Source organism: Sorghum bicolor, chromosome 3 (genome assembly GCF_000003195.3).
Source record: "Sorghum bicolor cultivar BTx623 chromosome 3, Sorghum_bicolor_NCBIv3, whole genome shotgun sequence".
NCBI classification, from domain to species: Eukaryota; Viridiplantae; Streptophyta; class Magnoliopsida; order Poales; family Poaceae; genus Sorghum; species Sorghum bicolor.
In genome coordinates this window covers 36,761,843-36,779,258 of record NC_012872.2, presented here as the reverse complement: position 1 = coordinate 36,779,258, position 17,416 = coordinate 36,761,843, and the positions used below count along the sequence as shown (strand labels likewise).

At 39.7% G+C, this 17,416-nt stretch overlaps 1 protein-coding gene and 1 long non-coding RNA gene across 5 annotated transcripts; one reads left to right on the top strand and one right to left on the bottom strand.

Moving 5' to 3' along the window:
- LOC8069577 lies at positions 4,876 to 7,895 on the bottom strand. Of its 3 annotated transcripts, XM_021455407.1 has the most exons (6): positions 7,172 to 7,895; positions 6,715 to 7,024; positions 6,302 to 6,628; positions 6,124 to 6,229; positions 5,255 to 6,047; positions 4,876 to 5,179 (listed from the first exon to the last, which is right to left on the bottom strand). In XM_021455407.1, the coding sequence occupies exons 1-5, from the start codon at positions 7,854 to 7,856 to the stop codon at positions 5,808 to 5,810; spliced, it is 1,668 nt and encodes a 555-aa protein (XP_021311082.1). In that variant the 5' UTR covers positions 7,857 to 7,895; the 3' UTR covers positions 4,876 to 5,179; positions 5,255 to 5,807. The 3 variants fall into 3 exon arrangements, with proteins under 3 accessions (XP_021311082.1, XP_021311080.1, XP_021311081.1); XM_021455405.1 differs by having other exon boundaries at positions 6,715 to 7,895; XM_021455406.1 differs by having other exon boundaries at positions 6,302 to 6,619; positions 6,715 to 7,895.
- LOC110433302 lies at positions 12,196 to 14,119 on the top strand. Of its 2 annotated transcripts, none has more exons than XR_002450668.1 (3): positions 12,196 to 12,370; positions 13,404 to 13,507; positions 13,764 to 14,119. It is a non-coding gene; the product is annotated as an uncharacterized LOC110433302 (long non-coding RNA). The 2 variants fall into 2 exon arrangements; XR_002450669.1 differs by lacking the exon at positions 12,196 to 12,370 and adding an exon at positions 12,379 to 12,462.

Sequence of the window (17,416 nt, the reverse complement as noted above, 5' to 3'; positions counted from 1 at the left end):
GTGACACTTTCAGATAGACATAATCACCTTCCTTGAAAGCTAGTTCTCTCCTACGTGTATCTGCATAACTTTTCTGACGAGACTGAGCAACTCTCAGATTATCCTGGATAGTCCGCACTTGTTGTTCTGCATGTCTAAGCACATCTGTACCAAACACCTGAGTCTCCCCAGTTTGATTCGAAAACAAAGGTGTTCTACACTTGCGACCATATAATGCTTCAAACGGTGCCATTTTAAGACTTTGCTGATAACTGTTGTTGTAGGAAAAATCTGCATATGGCAAACTCTTATCCCAACTGGTTCCATACTGCAAAGCACAAGCTCTTAACATATCCTCCAGTATCTGATTGATCCTCTCAGTCTGTCCATCTGTCTGTGGATGATATGCTGTACTAAAATTCAACTTTGTCCCCAAGGCATCATGCACTGCTTTCCAAAAAGTAGAGGTAAACTGAGTGCCTCTATCAGATACAATCTTCTTAGGTACCCCATGCAAACACACAATTCGTTCCATGTACAATTCTGCTAATCGAGCTCCTAAATCAGTGGTTTTGTCTGGCAAGAAGTGAGCAACTTTAGTCAATCGATCCACTATTACCCATATTGAATCATATCCTCTCTATGTACGAGGTAAACCCACTATGAAATCCATGCCTACTTCTTCCCACTTCCATTCAGGAATCTTCATTGGTTGCAACAGTCCAGCTGGCCTCTCGTGTTCAGCCTTCACTCGCTGACAAGTATCACACAAAGCAACATACTCAGCTACATCTTTCTTCAAACCATACCACCAGTACTTCTGTTTCAGATCAAAATACATCTTTGTACTACCAGGGTGAATGGAATATGCTGACTCATGAGCCTCTCTCAGAATCATATCACGAATAGCCTTCACTTCAGGAACACATATCCTTTTTCCAAACCACAATACACCATTGTCATCTATTCTGAATCCTAGTGCTTTGCCTAGTACCACATTTTGTGCTATCTCCTTTAGTTTCTCATCTTCCAACTGTCCTTTCAATATCTCTTCCTCTAGAGTAGGGGTGACCTCAATTTCCATAGCATTCACTACAATTCCCAAGTTCAAATATGCAAATTCAGCACACAACTCCTCAGATTCAGGTGTCGCCCGAAGCTCATTAGCATATTTCTTTCTGCTAAGTGCATCAGCTACGACGTTCGCCTTTCCAGGTTGATAATGCACTTCCAAATCATAATCTTTCATCAGTTCCAGCCATCTTCGTTGCCTCAAATTCAGATCTGTCTGGGTGAAGATATACTTCAAACTCTTATGATCAGTATATATGTCACCCTTATGCCCAATCAAGTAGTGTCTCCAAATCTTCAATGCATGGACCACAGCTGCTAATTCTAGATCATGAGTAGGATAATTCAGTTCATGTTTCCTCAACTGTCTAGATGCATAAGCAACAACTCTACCTTCTTGCATAAGAACACAACCCAAACCCAGAAGAGAAGCATCACAATAGATAGAGAAACTCTTACTCAGATCTAGCAATACCAACATAGGTGCAGTAGTCAATCTCTTCTTAAACTCCTTAAAACTAGCTTGACACTTATCAGACCATACAAACTTAGCATTCTTCTCCATTAGAGCAGTCATAGGCTTTGCAAGTTTTGAGAACCGTTCAATGAATCTACGATAGTAACCAGCTAAACCAAGAAAACTGTGAATTTCACTTACATCTGTAGGTGGTTTCCAATTCAGCACATCTTTCACCTTACTAGGATCCACTGCAATACCACCATTAGAGACAACATGACCAAGAAAAGAAACTTCTTCCAACCAAAACTCACATTTACTACGCTTAGCATACAGCTTATGTTCTCTAAGTTTCTGTAAGACCAATCTTAGATGTTCAGCATGTTCTTCCTTGGTTTTAGAGAATACCAGAATATCATCATTAAATACCACCACAAACTTATCAAGATACTCCATAAATACTTTATTCATCATATACATAAAGTAAGCTGGTGCATTGGTCAAACCGAAAGACATAACTGTATACTCATACAACCCATACCTTGTTGTGAAAGCTGTCTTTGGTATATCTGAATTCCGAATCTTAAATTGATGATAACCAGAACACAAATCAATCTTAGAGAACACACAAGCACCTCTTAGCTGATCAAATAAGTCATCAATCCTAGGCAATGGGTATTTATTCTTGATAGTGACCTCATTAAGTGACCGATAATCAACACACATCCTTTGACAACCATCCTTCTTATCAACAAAGATAACTGGTGCACCCTATGGTGATAAACTAGTACGAATGAACCCTTTATCTTGCAACTCCTTAATTTGTTTCTTAAGTTCTTCTAGTTCATTAACCCCCATTCTATATGGTCTTTTAGCTATGGGTGCAGTACCAGGTAGTAATTCAATAAAAAATTCAATGTCTCGGTCAGGTGGCATACCTGGCAATTCATCTGGAAAGACATTCGGAAACTCATCCACTACCAGATTCTGAGGATCAACATCATCATTGAGTTGGTTCACTTTAGCTATGAGTGGTGCTTGCACTGTTACATCAACACTGATTCGTTCTCCCTTTGGTGTTGTCAGAGCCAGTACTCTCTCTTTGCAATTAATATTTCTCTCATGTAGCTTCATCCAATACAAAACCAAGATCACATCTATGCCTGAAGTTCTCATAACCATGGGACTGATAAGAAAATCTATCCTCCTTAAAGAGAGACTTGCTGAGGGGCAACATAAAGAAACTGGTATAGTCCCACCCGGTGAATTTACTAGCATAGGGGTTTTCATTCCAACTAGTGGAATGCTATGAACTCTAACAAATGCTTGTGATAGGAATGTATGCAAAGCTCCAGAATCAAATAAAACTGTAGCAGGGATAGAGTTGATGCTGAACGTACCCATCATGATCTCTGGTCCCTCCTGAACTGTCTCTGTAGCCACATTATTCACTGTTGCCGCATAAACAGTAGACTTCTGGTTGCTGTTCGCCTTGTTGAGCTTCTCCAGGCAATCATATGACATATGTCCCTCTTTCCCACAACGGAAACACCTTGTAGGAGTGTTAGAAGCACTTCTTTTCATGGAGGTAGCACTTGAATTCCCTGAGCGGAGTGTCTGCTGACCATGTTGTTGTTGATTATGGTTACGTTGTTGGAATGGAGGACGTTGGTTCCCACTCTGTGATTGATGTTGGAAGCGCTAAGCTTGCTGGTTGCGGTTCCACTGAGTAACTGGTCCTTGGAACCTCTGCTGATGGCCTTGATGAGAACTGAAACGCTGACGGTTGTTGCTCCCAGAACCTTGTGCCAGCATCCTTCTCTTCTTATCCTGACCCTTACGCATATTATCAAGCACAATAGCACGATTCATAAGAGCTTGAAAGGTAGGATAGGTGTTTTCAGCCAACTGCAACCTGAGCTCGTAGTAAAGACCTTTCATGAATAGACGCTGCTTATCAGCATCTTCCCTAACATCGTTCGGAGCATAGCGAGCCAACTGTTCAAATGTGTCATGATATTCTGCCACAGTCATGGAGCCCATCCTGAGTGATCTAAATTCTTCTTGTTTGAGCTCCATTATTCCCTCATTTATATGTCGAGCTCTAAAATCTCTACAAAATTCCAGCCATGTGACAGGAGGAGCATTGTTCGGACGAGCAGCTTGATACGACTCCCACCATGTCTGAGCTGCACCTTGAAGTTGTCCAGAAGCATACAACACTTTTTCCATATCATTGCACTGGGCTATGTTCAGTTGCCTCTCTACAGCACGAAGCCAATCATCTGCCTCCATAGGATCAGCTGAGTGTGTAAACACCGGAGATCTTCCCTTCATAAATTCGCCACACTTATCTCTCACATGAATAGGTGGTGGTGGTGGTGGAGGTTGCTGCTGTAAGTGCTGCATAAAAACGTGCATCATCTCATTTTGGGTTTGCATAAGTTCCTCCACAGTAATTGGGGCATTGCCACCATTGCCACGGCCTCCGCCTCTGCCTCTTCCCCTTGCTGCCATCTGCATTCCAAGGTATAGAAACATGTCATAGTAATGTCCAACATGACAATTACAAGAGGTAACAGAATCTGAAATTTTCTGGGTAACATCCAACATCAGCAGATCAGAAAATCAGTCACATCTCGAGTTACATAATTCAAAAGGATACGTGCTGTACACGGTTGGAAAGATAAAGAAATTGTCTACACTACTACACGGCAGGGATATAGTAACACTTCCTTGCAACATATTCATAAATGTGTTACAATAAAATCTCATAGTAACACAAAATAGAGTGTTACAAACAAATTGTGTTACTGACAATAATTTTAGTAACACAAAATTAATGTTACTAGCAAAATGTTACAAAAGAGCACTATATTGTAACACATAAATGGAACATATAAAATATGTTATAACCTGTAGTAACACAAACTAATGTTACAAATCAAGTGTTACCACGATTTTTAGAGCAATTGTCCCCTACACTCTTCACTTCCCCACGCTCAGTGTGCACATGTCCCCTCACTGTGTACCCAAACGTCCTCAAATCACGCTCTCGCTCGCTTGCTTTCCTAGCATGAGAAAATTGCTTTCATAAAAAGTAGGCCTCAAAATGTTGGACGCTTTATTTTCTTGCCATTATTTATATTTTCCCTTTATAGTATTCTCCATGTATTTTGACACTTCTATCCATCTGCTTGTTCCATTCATTTAGCTGCATATTTACGTAGCTTGTGTGCGGCAAGCAGGCAAACAAGTTGGTTTCCGTTGCCTAGGCTCACAGTGAGCAAGCTGGCAGCCACAATTGGTCATAAAAGTTGTGAAATAAGGAGTAAATAAGCTTTGCGGAATATTAAACACAATAAAAATGCTGGGCATAAAAAATCATTGGCATATGACAAAGTAATAAGCACAATAATCATGTGTTCATCTCACAAATTAGCCTAAACAAGTTTATCTCAAGAAACCATAATTTTGTTCTAAACAAGTTGCATCACATATCAAATAAAAATTCTGAATACATCTCATCACTGATAAAATCATTCATTCAATATTTAGCCATCTCGTTGGTGTCATCTTTGTCGGTGCTGATGCAGTAGACATCATTACAGGACTAGTGGTGTCCGTTTCTGAAGAGATGCATGCTCTCTCCTAATAGGAACGCAAAGCTGGCTGCACAAAAGTTTGGTACGACAATTAGAAGTAATATAAAAATTATTGCATTGGAAAATTTATTAATTTTGTTACCTTGCAGTGATCCTTCCTGAACCATTGAAGAAATACGAATGCACAATAAGAGTCACATACTACACTTCATGAACTAAGATTGGTCATTCAATTGATTTCCACTAGCATCTACATCATCACTAGCATCCACATCATCACTAGCATCCACTGTGGTTCCCTCAATATCTGGCCTAGCCCATTGATATCTTACATTTGAATTATTGAACATATTTCCAAGGTGTGTGACATGGAATGGCTCATTTTCTACATCATCTTGCCATTCATCACAACCTGTGTCATATATATCTCTTGGTTTCATCTTATTGACTACATACCACCCAGGGTGTTCTTCATCTTCAGCATATAACACCTGGTCAGCTTGGTTAGGAAAAATGTACAGTTCATGAACAATATTTTCTCCTGTATGTATCAGGTGTGAGAAATTCACAAGTGTGTATCCATACTTGTCCTTCATTATTCCTCTTTTGGAAATAACATCAACCCATTCACATTTGAAAAGTACCACAGAAAATTTTCCAGAGTAGTTTAGCTCAATAATATCAATTATCCTCCCCTAGTAAGTCACATCACCTAAAACTGGCTTGCCATCACTTGCACTAGCATAACTTGATGTTTTTGCAGTTAGCACAACACCACTATTTTGTGTAACCCGATCCAACCGTTTAGGCCTAAAACGGAAACCTCGACTGTTGAAAGCACGGTACCTTTTTGCAGCTTCAACCGGGCCACGAGCTAGCCATCTAATGTCATCTTTAACACCATGAATGCCATTCTCACTCTCTAACTGCATTATCTGCACAATTATACACATGTTAATTAGTTATGCACATTAATACTACATGTAAAGCAGTTTGAGTTAAGGTACTTACATGACTTCTAAACCATAGATGGAACTTCTCATTTTGGATTTTCTCAACATCTCTATGTCTGGCTCTATGTCTAGTACCTTTTTTGATGATCTCTTCAGCATGAGCTCTACAATGTACATATAGGAAAATTTATGAGAGGCAAAATAATAAATTTATGTTTACAATTTTGAGATATTACCTAAGGTATGGATCGACATAAGAACAATTGAATAGCACATATCTATGTGCTTGTAGTTTAGCCAAAGCTCTCAGAACATAACTACTTGGCTTTCCAAGTGGTTTCCCGGGATGAGGAAAAAGAGTTGATGCATGTCTAGCAGAGCATCCAATTGACTCATCATTCTCGTCATTTCGTGAAAGCCTATTAGACAGGGTCTGAAAACCATCAAGAAATGTTGAACAAAAGTGCATAGACTCTTTTGCCAGAACTGATTCTGCAATGCTGCCCTCTGGACGAGCTTTATTTCTCACAGTTGACTTCAAAACACCAAGGTACCTGCACAAACTAGTATAAATTAATGAAAACTACAATTTAGCATGCAAAGCAAAAGTACCAAACATGGCTCTTAGTTTTTTATAAGGAGAACACACCTTTCCACAAAATACATTGACCGATAACATACAGGACCACCTATTCTTGCCTCTGTTGCCAAGTGAAGAACAAGATGCACATTGATAGTGAAAAACCCAGGCGGGAATATCATCTCCATCCAACATAATGTCATTATGATTCGTTCTTCTAACTTTTCAAGTTCATTGATGTGGAGAACTTTTGCATTCAGTTCTCTAAAATATCCACACAGATCAAATAAGACAGATGTAACTTCATCTGGAAGAAGACCTCTCAAAGCAAGTGGCATAAGTTGTTGCATTAGTATGTGGCAGTCATGGCTTTTTAGGCCTGAAATTTTTGATTGATCAACATTTACACATCTGGAGATGTTACTAGAATAACCATCTGGAACTTTTATGTCACGAAGGACTTTCAAGAACTGTTGCTTCCCCTCTTTAGACATGTTGTGCAAAGCAGGAGGCAAGTAATACTTACCATTAGCCTTTTTTTGTGGATGTAGATCTGGCCTGATGTTCATTTCCTGCAAGTCTTTCCTTGCCTGTAGGTTGTCCTTTGATTTCCCATCCATTTCTAAAAGTGTCCCAAATATATTTTCACACACATTCTTCTCTATGTGCATAAAGTCAAGATTGTGTCGTAGCAAATTATACTTCCAGTAAGACAAACAATATAGGCCACTAACACCCTTCCAGGTTTTAGACTTGTCAAAGTCACTAATTGATTTTATCTGTTCCAAAAGGGATTCTCCAGAATAAGAAATAGGTCTAGACCGATGCTCTTCGGTTCCATCAAATGAACTAGCATCATAACGGAACTCATGGCTAGCAGGTAGAAATCGTCGGTGTTGCATGAAACATTGCTTGAGGCCATGTTTCAAGCGCCTTGAACCTGTTTCATCATCACAGGACACACAACCCAGCTGTCCTAGAACACTGTACCGTGCCAGTAGCCCTGTCCCAAGGTAGTCACTCACAGTATGCAATACTGTAGCATAAAGTTGAAATCTCTCATCTTGAGATGCATCATATGTAGACATACCAGTATCAAACAACTCATTTAGCTCATCATAAACTGGCTGCATAAATGTATGGAAGTCCTTTCCAGGGTAACCAGGAATTATTAGAGTGAGCAGAAGAGAAGAAGCTTTCATGCATAACATGGTGGAAGGTTGTATGGTACTAATACAACTGGCCAACAACTATGGGTAGAATTGCACTTCCCATATGGGTTAAAACCATCCGTTGCTAGTCCAAACCTCATGTTTCGAGAATCTGATGCGATGTGAGGGTGGCTGGAATCAATAAATTTCCAAACCTCTGAATCAGCAGGATGGCGCAAAGCACCATCCTTTGTACGCTCCTCATCATGCCATCTAGTTAACTTGGCTGTTTCCTTGTTCATAAAAATCCTTTTATGTCTAGGTTTGATTGGAAAGTAACGCAATACCTTCTTTGGGGTTGCCTTTCTTCTTTCCTTTTTTGTTAATGATGTTTCATCTGGCTTATTTTTCCATCTTGAAGCTTTGCATTTTGAACAGAAGTCATCATCTTTCGTGTCTTTCCAATAGAGCTGACAATTATTTGGGCATACATGAATCTTCTCATATTTAAGGCCAAGCTTTGCAATGATCTTTTGAGCCTCGACAAATGTTGCTGGAATATTTGAACTTTTTGGGAGAGCTAGCTGTAAGATTTGAAGTAGATCATTAATTGATTTATTGCTCCACTTGTTGGTTGATTTCACATGAAACAATAAGACAAGGAAAGAAAGTTTTGACAGCTCACATCCTTCCCATAAAGGTTCATCAGCTGCCTTGAGCAAATCAAAGAAAGCTTCTGTTTCTGCATCTTGTCCATCTTCAGGGGAACCAGATGCATGAGGACCAGTTGTGTGAGGTCCAGTATCTACATATCCAAATGCTTCTTGAACTACTTGCCGCATATTAGTGTTTAAACTTGGATGCAGTGGCTCTGAATCTTTGTTTTTCTTTGAACATGACTCTAAATCTTTGTTTGCAGAGATATAAGATGTTGTTTCCCCATGACAACCCCATATAGTGTATCCACGCAGCATTCCATTACACACTAAGTGCTCATACACTGTATCTTTCATTTTTAATTGCCTATTGACACATTTGACACAGGGACATCGAATCTTTGCATCAGACCTTTTCCCACTGTAGGCAAACTTAAGAAAACCCTTTACCCCAGCTATGTATTCATCACTTGATCTTGTGGATTGCAACAGCCTCTTAATACCACTTAAGTCCATTGACTCACTAAAATCAAGAAATACTATGCCTGCATTAGTCATGTAGCAGCATAAAAAAAATGCTAGAGCCAAGCCCCACTAATTTTGTTTTTCTTTCTTGATACAAGATATTATTTAGAGCAAAATGATAGGGCCAAGCCTGCACTTCTAAGATTAATGGTGAAGTTGCTGACCTTATAGAATTGGTGACCTTCTGTATATACCAACTATTGTAAGATCAATTATCGAGCTGGTGATGAAGAATCTGCCAGAAAACATAGAACAATGATTTCAGAGAGACTGTAACACCCTACTCAATCAGCAAATATGAAGGTCAAAAAATTTCATTGAAGTAAAAGATAAAAACAAAATATTGACATTATAATGCAATCTGCTTTTTGAACTATTCTCTGAGCAGCCATATTCTAAAGCAGGCACATGTCAAGCATCATGCATTGAGAAGCAGAGGCCAAATTAGATGGGACTGTCGAAGATTATATGATTCTATTTCAGACATCAAAACTGCAGAACACTGAAACATGATGGTTTTCACTGGAGAAATCAAAACTAGTGAACAATATGAATCAATGTCTAAATTACTTGATAGAAAAAACTGTCTAAATTACTGTACAAATGTGGAACTTTCAGTCAACAGTAAGACTCGTAAGGGAACTTTCAGTCTATGTAGACAGGAATTCATAGTATGTCAGAGTTAAGTGGCAGCTCATGCATAACCTGAACATGCATCTTGTATTATTGTAGTCATAACAGGGCTACAATAGCAAACCTGCTTGAGTTGCACAACAGAGTGTTGTATACTAAGAAATAACAATGCAAAAACCTAGTTGAGTCGGAAAACATGCTATCTCTATAATTCACTAAACTTGAGCTGGAAAACATGCTTCTTCTATCTCATCTCATAGAACAGGATTTTTCCAAAAAAAATGAGTGGTTTCACATTAAGAAATAAACAACTGACTCTAAATTAAACCAATTTCAGGTATCAAAATCCAATGTACCCAATATTGTGCCCAATATGAATATGTTAGTGCAAGCAAGAATCCATTCAGGGAGTGACAACGGCATGCTCTGCCATCTCTCCCAACTAAACATGGATCATTGGTGTCTAAACGGAATATTTACTGGACACAAGAAACTGAAGGGGATTGAAAGATAGATACCTGAGGATGGGGCAAGAGGCCCTGCAGGCACGCAGCCGCCGGCCGTGGCAACCGGTTGCTGTGGATGTATAGCAGCGCCCCTGCAGTCCTGCTTTGCCGCTGGGTTGCAGAAAGCAGCTGCCGCGACCGGCCGCCGGTTGGTGTCGAGATTAGGGTTGCGCCAGAGTGATAACCAAGTCTCAGAGTGACGAAGCTGGGGTGCCGCCGGCGCGGTGGCATGCCCCTTCGCGAAGCTGCGGATGCCGGCCAGCGCGCGGTTGTTGCCCGGAGCCTGCGGGTGCCGCTAATGGCGGCCGGCGGCCGGCAGGCTGCATGGCGGAGCGCAAGGAGCACTCTGCGGTGGCGTCGCAGGCGAGCGGGTCTGGGCAATGGGGAGCACTCTGCGGCGACGGTGATGGAAAGCAGGATTCACAGGGATGCGTCGATGGAACAGGACGGCTGAATCGGTCTCAACTCTCAAGGGGAAGCGGGAGTGGGTTGGAGACAATTACTTTAATTAAACCAATATATTACTAATATGATCACTAAACCAAATATACGAAATATATAGTAAAATATAGTAGCATTTTTCACCCTATTTTAAAGTATTATTCTGAAACTATTTCCAATCTATTTTTGAAGGACAAAATACTATTACCTATCTATAAAGAGAAAATTTCAGTTTGTCCTCCAAATCTGTCTGCCACTCTTGGTGTATACGGGCTGACAGATATGTTGGTGATCACCAGCGTATGCGCGTGTACGTATGTCTATATCGGCCGGTCATCCTTCTCTTGAGGCTTGAGCGTGGGCTTCCAGATGGCGCGGCGATTTGGCCCGTGGCCAGTTATCTCGTAGGTCTCTAGGTCGGGAGGGAATGTCGTCAAAAGCGCTGGGCCAAAAGCAGATGATAGCAGGACAGAAGCGAAGGGGGAAAATGACAAACATTTGGATTATTAAGCTTTAAACTCCACTCAAATATTTTGTAAATACTTTTTTCAAAAAGATTTAAAACAAAGCATTTTTCACCCTATTTTAAAGTATTATTAATCTAATTTTGAAGGACAAAATAATTAAAAAAATTAAAACATTTTCTTCTTGAACTAAGAGTTAAGGCATATTTTCTGTTTATGCACAAGGACTCCTGGTCCAATTAGATTAGGGAAAAAAAGAAAAGTTATGGGCTGAATCTAACTCAGAAGTCTAACACGAGTTTAAACCAATTTTAGACCGAAACAAGCGAAGAGTTGAGCTCGACCAAAATCCAAAACATCCAGAAATTTTGCCTTTTTATTATTAGAGAAGAACAAGAAGGAACTAATATAACATATAGGACTTTAATTTTTCTTTTGCCTCAGACTGACATCTAACTAAATAAAGAAAGCAGAGCAAAATAAAGAACGTAATTCTTATCCTTTTCTAGTTGACCATTAAGAGTTCTATTTAGATTACTTAGGATGTGGGGAATCTACTTATATTAGGACTCCTACTTCATATTGGTTTAGACGCAAGTCCTGCTAAAAGAAACTCTCCATCGTTCGGTAGTTAGAGGAAGACAGAAAAAAATAGATGGAAATAGTTTCAGATATAGATGGAAAAAGAGTCTGAAATTTTACCTCTTTATTAAAGGTATAGATATAGATATATATAATTAAGTAATAGAGATATAGATATAGATTTGATAGTTTTTTTCTCCCGTTGCAACGCACGAGTATTTTTGCTAGTTTCTTTAAATAAACAAATATTTTATTTTCAATAGCAAAATATAGTAGTATATTTCTTTAGGTATATTTTTAGATATTGCACTAGAAATCTAGAATTATGTGGCGTGGAACACTATTTCGCTCCTTAAAAAATAACTGAAATTGTTTCCGTCCATTTTTCCCTCCCCAACAAATGAATTTGCCGCTCTGCAAACAGTTGCCGCCGCCGCTCTGAGAGTGACTCTAGTCAATATAATTTATAACTCATTAAATAATTAACTGAAATTATTTCTATCCAATTTTTCCCTCCCCCACGATCCATTTGCCGCTCTGCACCAATTACCTCCGCTCTCAAGTTCTCGTCACTCTAATCTGGCGGAAAAAACTCCAAGCCCTCCTCAGTCCTCATTCCCTCCTAACTGACGCAACCTCCTAGATTGGTGCGGCAGAGACGAGGGGCGACGACCCGATGACTGTGCGAGCGCCGTCGCATCAGGTCATTGGCGCGCCATCTGCCCAGGTCTTCGTCGGGCCCTTCTCCATCGACAGGCACCCACCAGGTATGTCCACTCGTTCTCCCCCACCTTCCCACTGTGCCTCCAGCTCCCAGTGCCATGCCCAAGGTGTGCAGCCAGGGACTCAAATTTATCAGGTATCTGAAATTGTTGTTGCGATACTACTTTCCTGTCTATTTGATTTCCCGAGACGAAACTTGACCAAACTCAATAGGTCCACTGAGCATTGGCGTGTCCATCCACTGATCAAACTCGTTGAATTGAACTAATAGTCATCTAACCAATCTGCACCTCTGGCCTCTGTCATCTCTCTCGATCTTCCACTAGGCCTGGAACGAGATCAGCGTACTACGTATTTGCTTAATTGCAAACCGGTGAACTGCCATATATAGATGCTGCAGGGCTGCAACTTGGTAATATTGTCGGCATGGCGTACATTTGAGCACATATATAATATTGTCATTCTATTTTTCTATTTTGGTATGGCCAATTTTAGAGTGTTGAACAAGGCCCTGGATATTGTCGGCACGGCCCTGCAGCTCCTCACTCCTCCCCTGTCTTGCCGCCACCCGAGCACGCCGCTCATTTTTTTCATACTGTTATCAGAAGATGCATACTATGGATCTGAGTACATGCCATCTGATCGTGTTCAGTGTTTCCCTTACATCTCTCTTCATCAGAAGGCCCCTTCCCTCCGTGTCTGATCTGGCATACTCTACCCAGAGGCCTAAGTTCCTCTCAAGAATTGATTGTTTCTTTGTTTCCAAATCTCTCATGCTGTAATAATAGGCTTCCAAAGAATTGATGCTGCACTACGTGTGATTGAATTGAGTATTGTCGATTAATCAACATAGCGATTCACTGTAGTCATTCAGTTTGTAGAGGACAACAATTCAGTATGCTTTTGTTACATATCCTATCATGATACAGTGATCTATATGCACTTTAGTCTAATTGTTATTATTTTGTTATACTTGTTTCTCATTTAAGAATAATCATATGCTTCATTTGAGAATCATCGTGTGGGAGATTCACTGTAGTCATATAAGCAATATTTGATTACCATTCTGTTTTGCAGATTGGAGATGGCTTAGCGCAATTCGTGTTCTCACATTAAAAACTGAGCAGTTCTACAAAACTATGATAGCAGGATGTGCTCAGGCACTGGACCTGGACAATTAGGTAAGCAGATAGCAGTCTGTCAGCAACTTATGCAATTGCCGTTGTCATTCGCTCGCATAAGCAAAGGCAAAGTAGTCAGCATATGGTCATTTAGTTTATAGAAGACTCCGAGCAGCAGTTCAGTATGCTTTTGTTACATGCCCTATCATAAACAGTGATCTATATGCACTTCAGTCTAATTATTATTATTTTGTTATACTTGTTTCTCATTTGAGAATTATCCTATGCTTTATTCTTATTTTTCTATTTTTTCTAGATTGTATTTAGACTGTGGATTGTGTAACCATGGCGGTGGAAAATTGGATGATAAAGCTTGAATGTGATGGGGCAGCAGAAGGAGAGAAACATGTGCAGATAGAAATGGATAGAGATGAGATATGCTACTACAGCTTATTGATTTGATCGAACATCATGGGTACAGTGCTGTCGACTATCTATTCTACAAGAAAAAAGATAGCTTGGTTTTACTAGAACAAGATGCTGAAGTGATGGACATGCTTAATGAGTGTGAGAGCAAAAAGATGGTTAGCTTGTTTGTGACAAAGCAGAGACTAGCCACTTTAGTCCCTACCAAGTCCAACAAAAAACCATCCAAATCTAAACCGAATAAAACTAAAGGTATCCAAATCCAAGGCTTTTTTCAAAAGGGAATTTTAATATCATTTTTGAAGATAAAACCAAACACACATTCCAGCATGTATGCACAAGCATGTCTCTAACCTTATGATAAATTTTAATTTCAACAAAAATTATTTATTCACTAATTTAAATGCTCACAAAAATACTTAAATAAATCCAATTAATTCCTATTAATTGAAATCAAAATTTTGGGTGTTACAGTCCAGAAGCCACGGGAACGAACGGGAGGCCGAACGGGTCCGGTGGCAGGGCGCCCGCCCACCTGCAGCAGCCAATCAGGCTCCGTCTCCTGAATCATGCTCCACCGCCTTTAATCTTCGAGAATAACCATGCGATTAATGTCGGTTTGATCCGACGGCCCAAATTCATCTGAGGGGGCTATATAAGCAAGGGCTCTCCACCCCAGGGGAAGAGAGAAAGTCATTATCATAGGAAGCCATCAAAGTTAGGGTTTAGGTATTTCTCTCCTGCAGAGAATTAGAACAAGCTACTCCCAATTCCTTCAAGTTCTATAGGATTGATTAGATAGAATTAGAGAAGTAGAGCCTAGCGCTCTGGATTTCAGAACTTCATCAATAAAGATTGGTATTATTTCATATATTTCTCTACTACTTTATTCTAATTGCATTATGTCTCTATTTATTATGTTCTTAGTTTGCTCTAGTTCTATATTTGATATAGTTATGATTGATAATGAGTTTATGTATAAGTTTGCAAAGCGCTTAGCTCTTGACTCGAGGGAGCTAAGTGGTAGATCATATATGGGCGTGGTGCTTAGATATCATTTACCTACAAATGTATCCTATTGGCCGGGTCATGTGGTAGTTCACGATGGCGACAGCTTTGTTGATTCTTATATAGTCCACCCTCCGTTGATAGGACAGGCAGAATTTGTATTGCGGAGTAAGTCTTGCTATATTCTGATTTACTTTAGCAATGTTCCATATACATGAATAAAGAGTCTTTTGTGCTATATATGATCTTGTAGAGAACTAAAGTAGATTGTGACTTAGTAGATAGTAGATACTCAGAATCCATTCTCTAGCTAATCCGACGTCACCTTACATATATGAGGAGTAGTCTATTTCTAATCGCTGTGTTATTTACCCATGAGCTTATATTTTATTATCTTTATTTTATGGCTTACCCCCTGCCAAAGCAAGTGACTGTGTGACGAGTTCCTCATTAGTAATCATGTTATTGCAAGTTTATCTCTAGTCTATGCCTTGATAGATTTTACCCTTGTTTTCACTTTCACCGTTCTCTTAAGCAAAATATAAATAATGATACCCGGAATACTTTTCCTAGTCAAATGCTACAATGAGGTATTTTATTTGTGCGCTTGTAGATAGAATAGATTATTTTCTAGAGAGCCTTCATATTCATAAATACCTTTGTACACTCTGGGACCATGTTGGGGATGACAACCTACTATCCAAGTGGTGTTAGTAAGTGACAACACTATCCACTATTAAAAGCTAAATGCAGTCAAACCAATGTTAGCTATTTGGGCCTCATGAACCCCTGGTTATACTTGTTGAGTACGATATGTGCTCACTCTTGCAATTTCCCAACACCCTAGGTTATGCTAAGGATGGTGATTGGAATGAGGACTACCGTTTGCTTCGTGTATATATTTGTTCCCAACACCCCAGCTAAACTTTTATATTTGTTTTACTACTGTTTGGTGTATTGTTCTAATTATAGCTTGTTTGCTTCGTGTATGATTATCCATTGGAATGCATGTTGTTGATTGATGATCGGTTATAGACGGTGAGCGATACGTTGGTGATCAAGGTCAATCTTTTGAAGACCAGCAGCAGGCTCCGGAGAGCTTTGACCAAGGCAAGTATAACTTGGGATCATCCTTGTTACCAATTCACTTATAAATACATATATATCATATGCATGCTTTCACCATGTCGACCTTAGCAAAATCATTGATGATTGCTACCTGGATTCCTTGCTACCTACTCGATATGCATTTGGTGTAGTTGTGCTAGTGCTTGATATAATCCATGATCTTGTAAGATGATTAATAGCTATGCAATGAACGTTAAAGTATGACAAACAACTATATGAGATCTTGTCTGGAAGTGATCATCGGGACAACAGTGCAACCATGATGGCCAGTATGAAGACCTTGTCTAGCTTGTTATAGGTTACCCGAAAGGGCGCTAGAGGGGCTGAACCGTTTTGGGTATAGTGCGAGCCCCTGTCCTTATGTGTATAGGCTGCGCGTCATTGTACCATTCGGAAGGGGGGCATCTATATCTACGCGCGAAGGAAACCTTGCGGCCCTAACATGTTAGACAAACTTTTGAAAGGCTTCATAGTGATTCCTGCCGACCTCCCTGGGAAGGGGGTTAAGAGACTAGCTACCTCGGGCGAAAGGGTAAATCATGACTCATGGGTAAAGATGTACAACCTTTGCGGAGTGTTAAAAACTGGTATACTAGCCGTGCTCACGGTTAAGAGTGGCCTTGGGGGTTCTTACATCAATGATGATGAGCTTGTTAAGTTGTTATGTTCATTGGATTTTCGTTTATGCTATGAATTAATTATGCTTACACTTGATCATGTGATTATCGGATTATTTATGCTACCTTGATATTTGCTATTTAATTATGAACATGCTATCCACTATTAAAAGCTAAATGCAGTCAAACCAGTGTTAGCTCTTTGGGCCTCATGAACCCCAGGTTATACTTATTGAGTATGATATGTGCTCACTCTTGCAATTTCCCAACACCCCAGGTTATGCTAAGGATGATGATTGGAATGAGGACTAACGTTATGAGTATTAGACTTGGAGTCAACCAGTCAACAGTGTCCCTGTGTGGTGCTTCCGTTGAGAGCGTTGCTTAATCTTATTATCATTATTGTATAAGACTATGTGAATTATTATGTTCCGCTATGTAATAAACACTGCAATGGTACATTTGAGATTTGTCTACTTATGTGTGCGACTGTTTCTGGGGCACATATGAGTCTTTTATGCATCCTATTTTGTTCTTAAAATATGGGTGTGACATGACCAGAAAAGTCATGAATACCAATATTGTTCCACTCATCAAGATCTACATTTAACATAGAGACCATTTTTGTATTTGACAAAGTGTTGGGAAGGTGTAGTTGAAAATCCATAATTCTCACATATAGTTTCATATAGTTTATGTGAGATTCAAGATTTAGTGAGTATTGTTTACTTAAACTTTCTCAAATGGAAAAATGGTCTATATAAAAAGTTTGGATCCTGATGATCTCTAA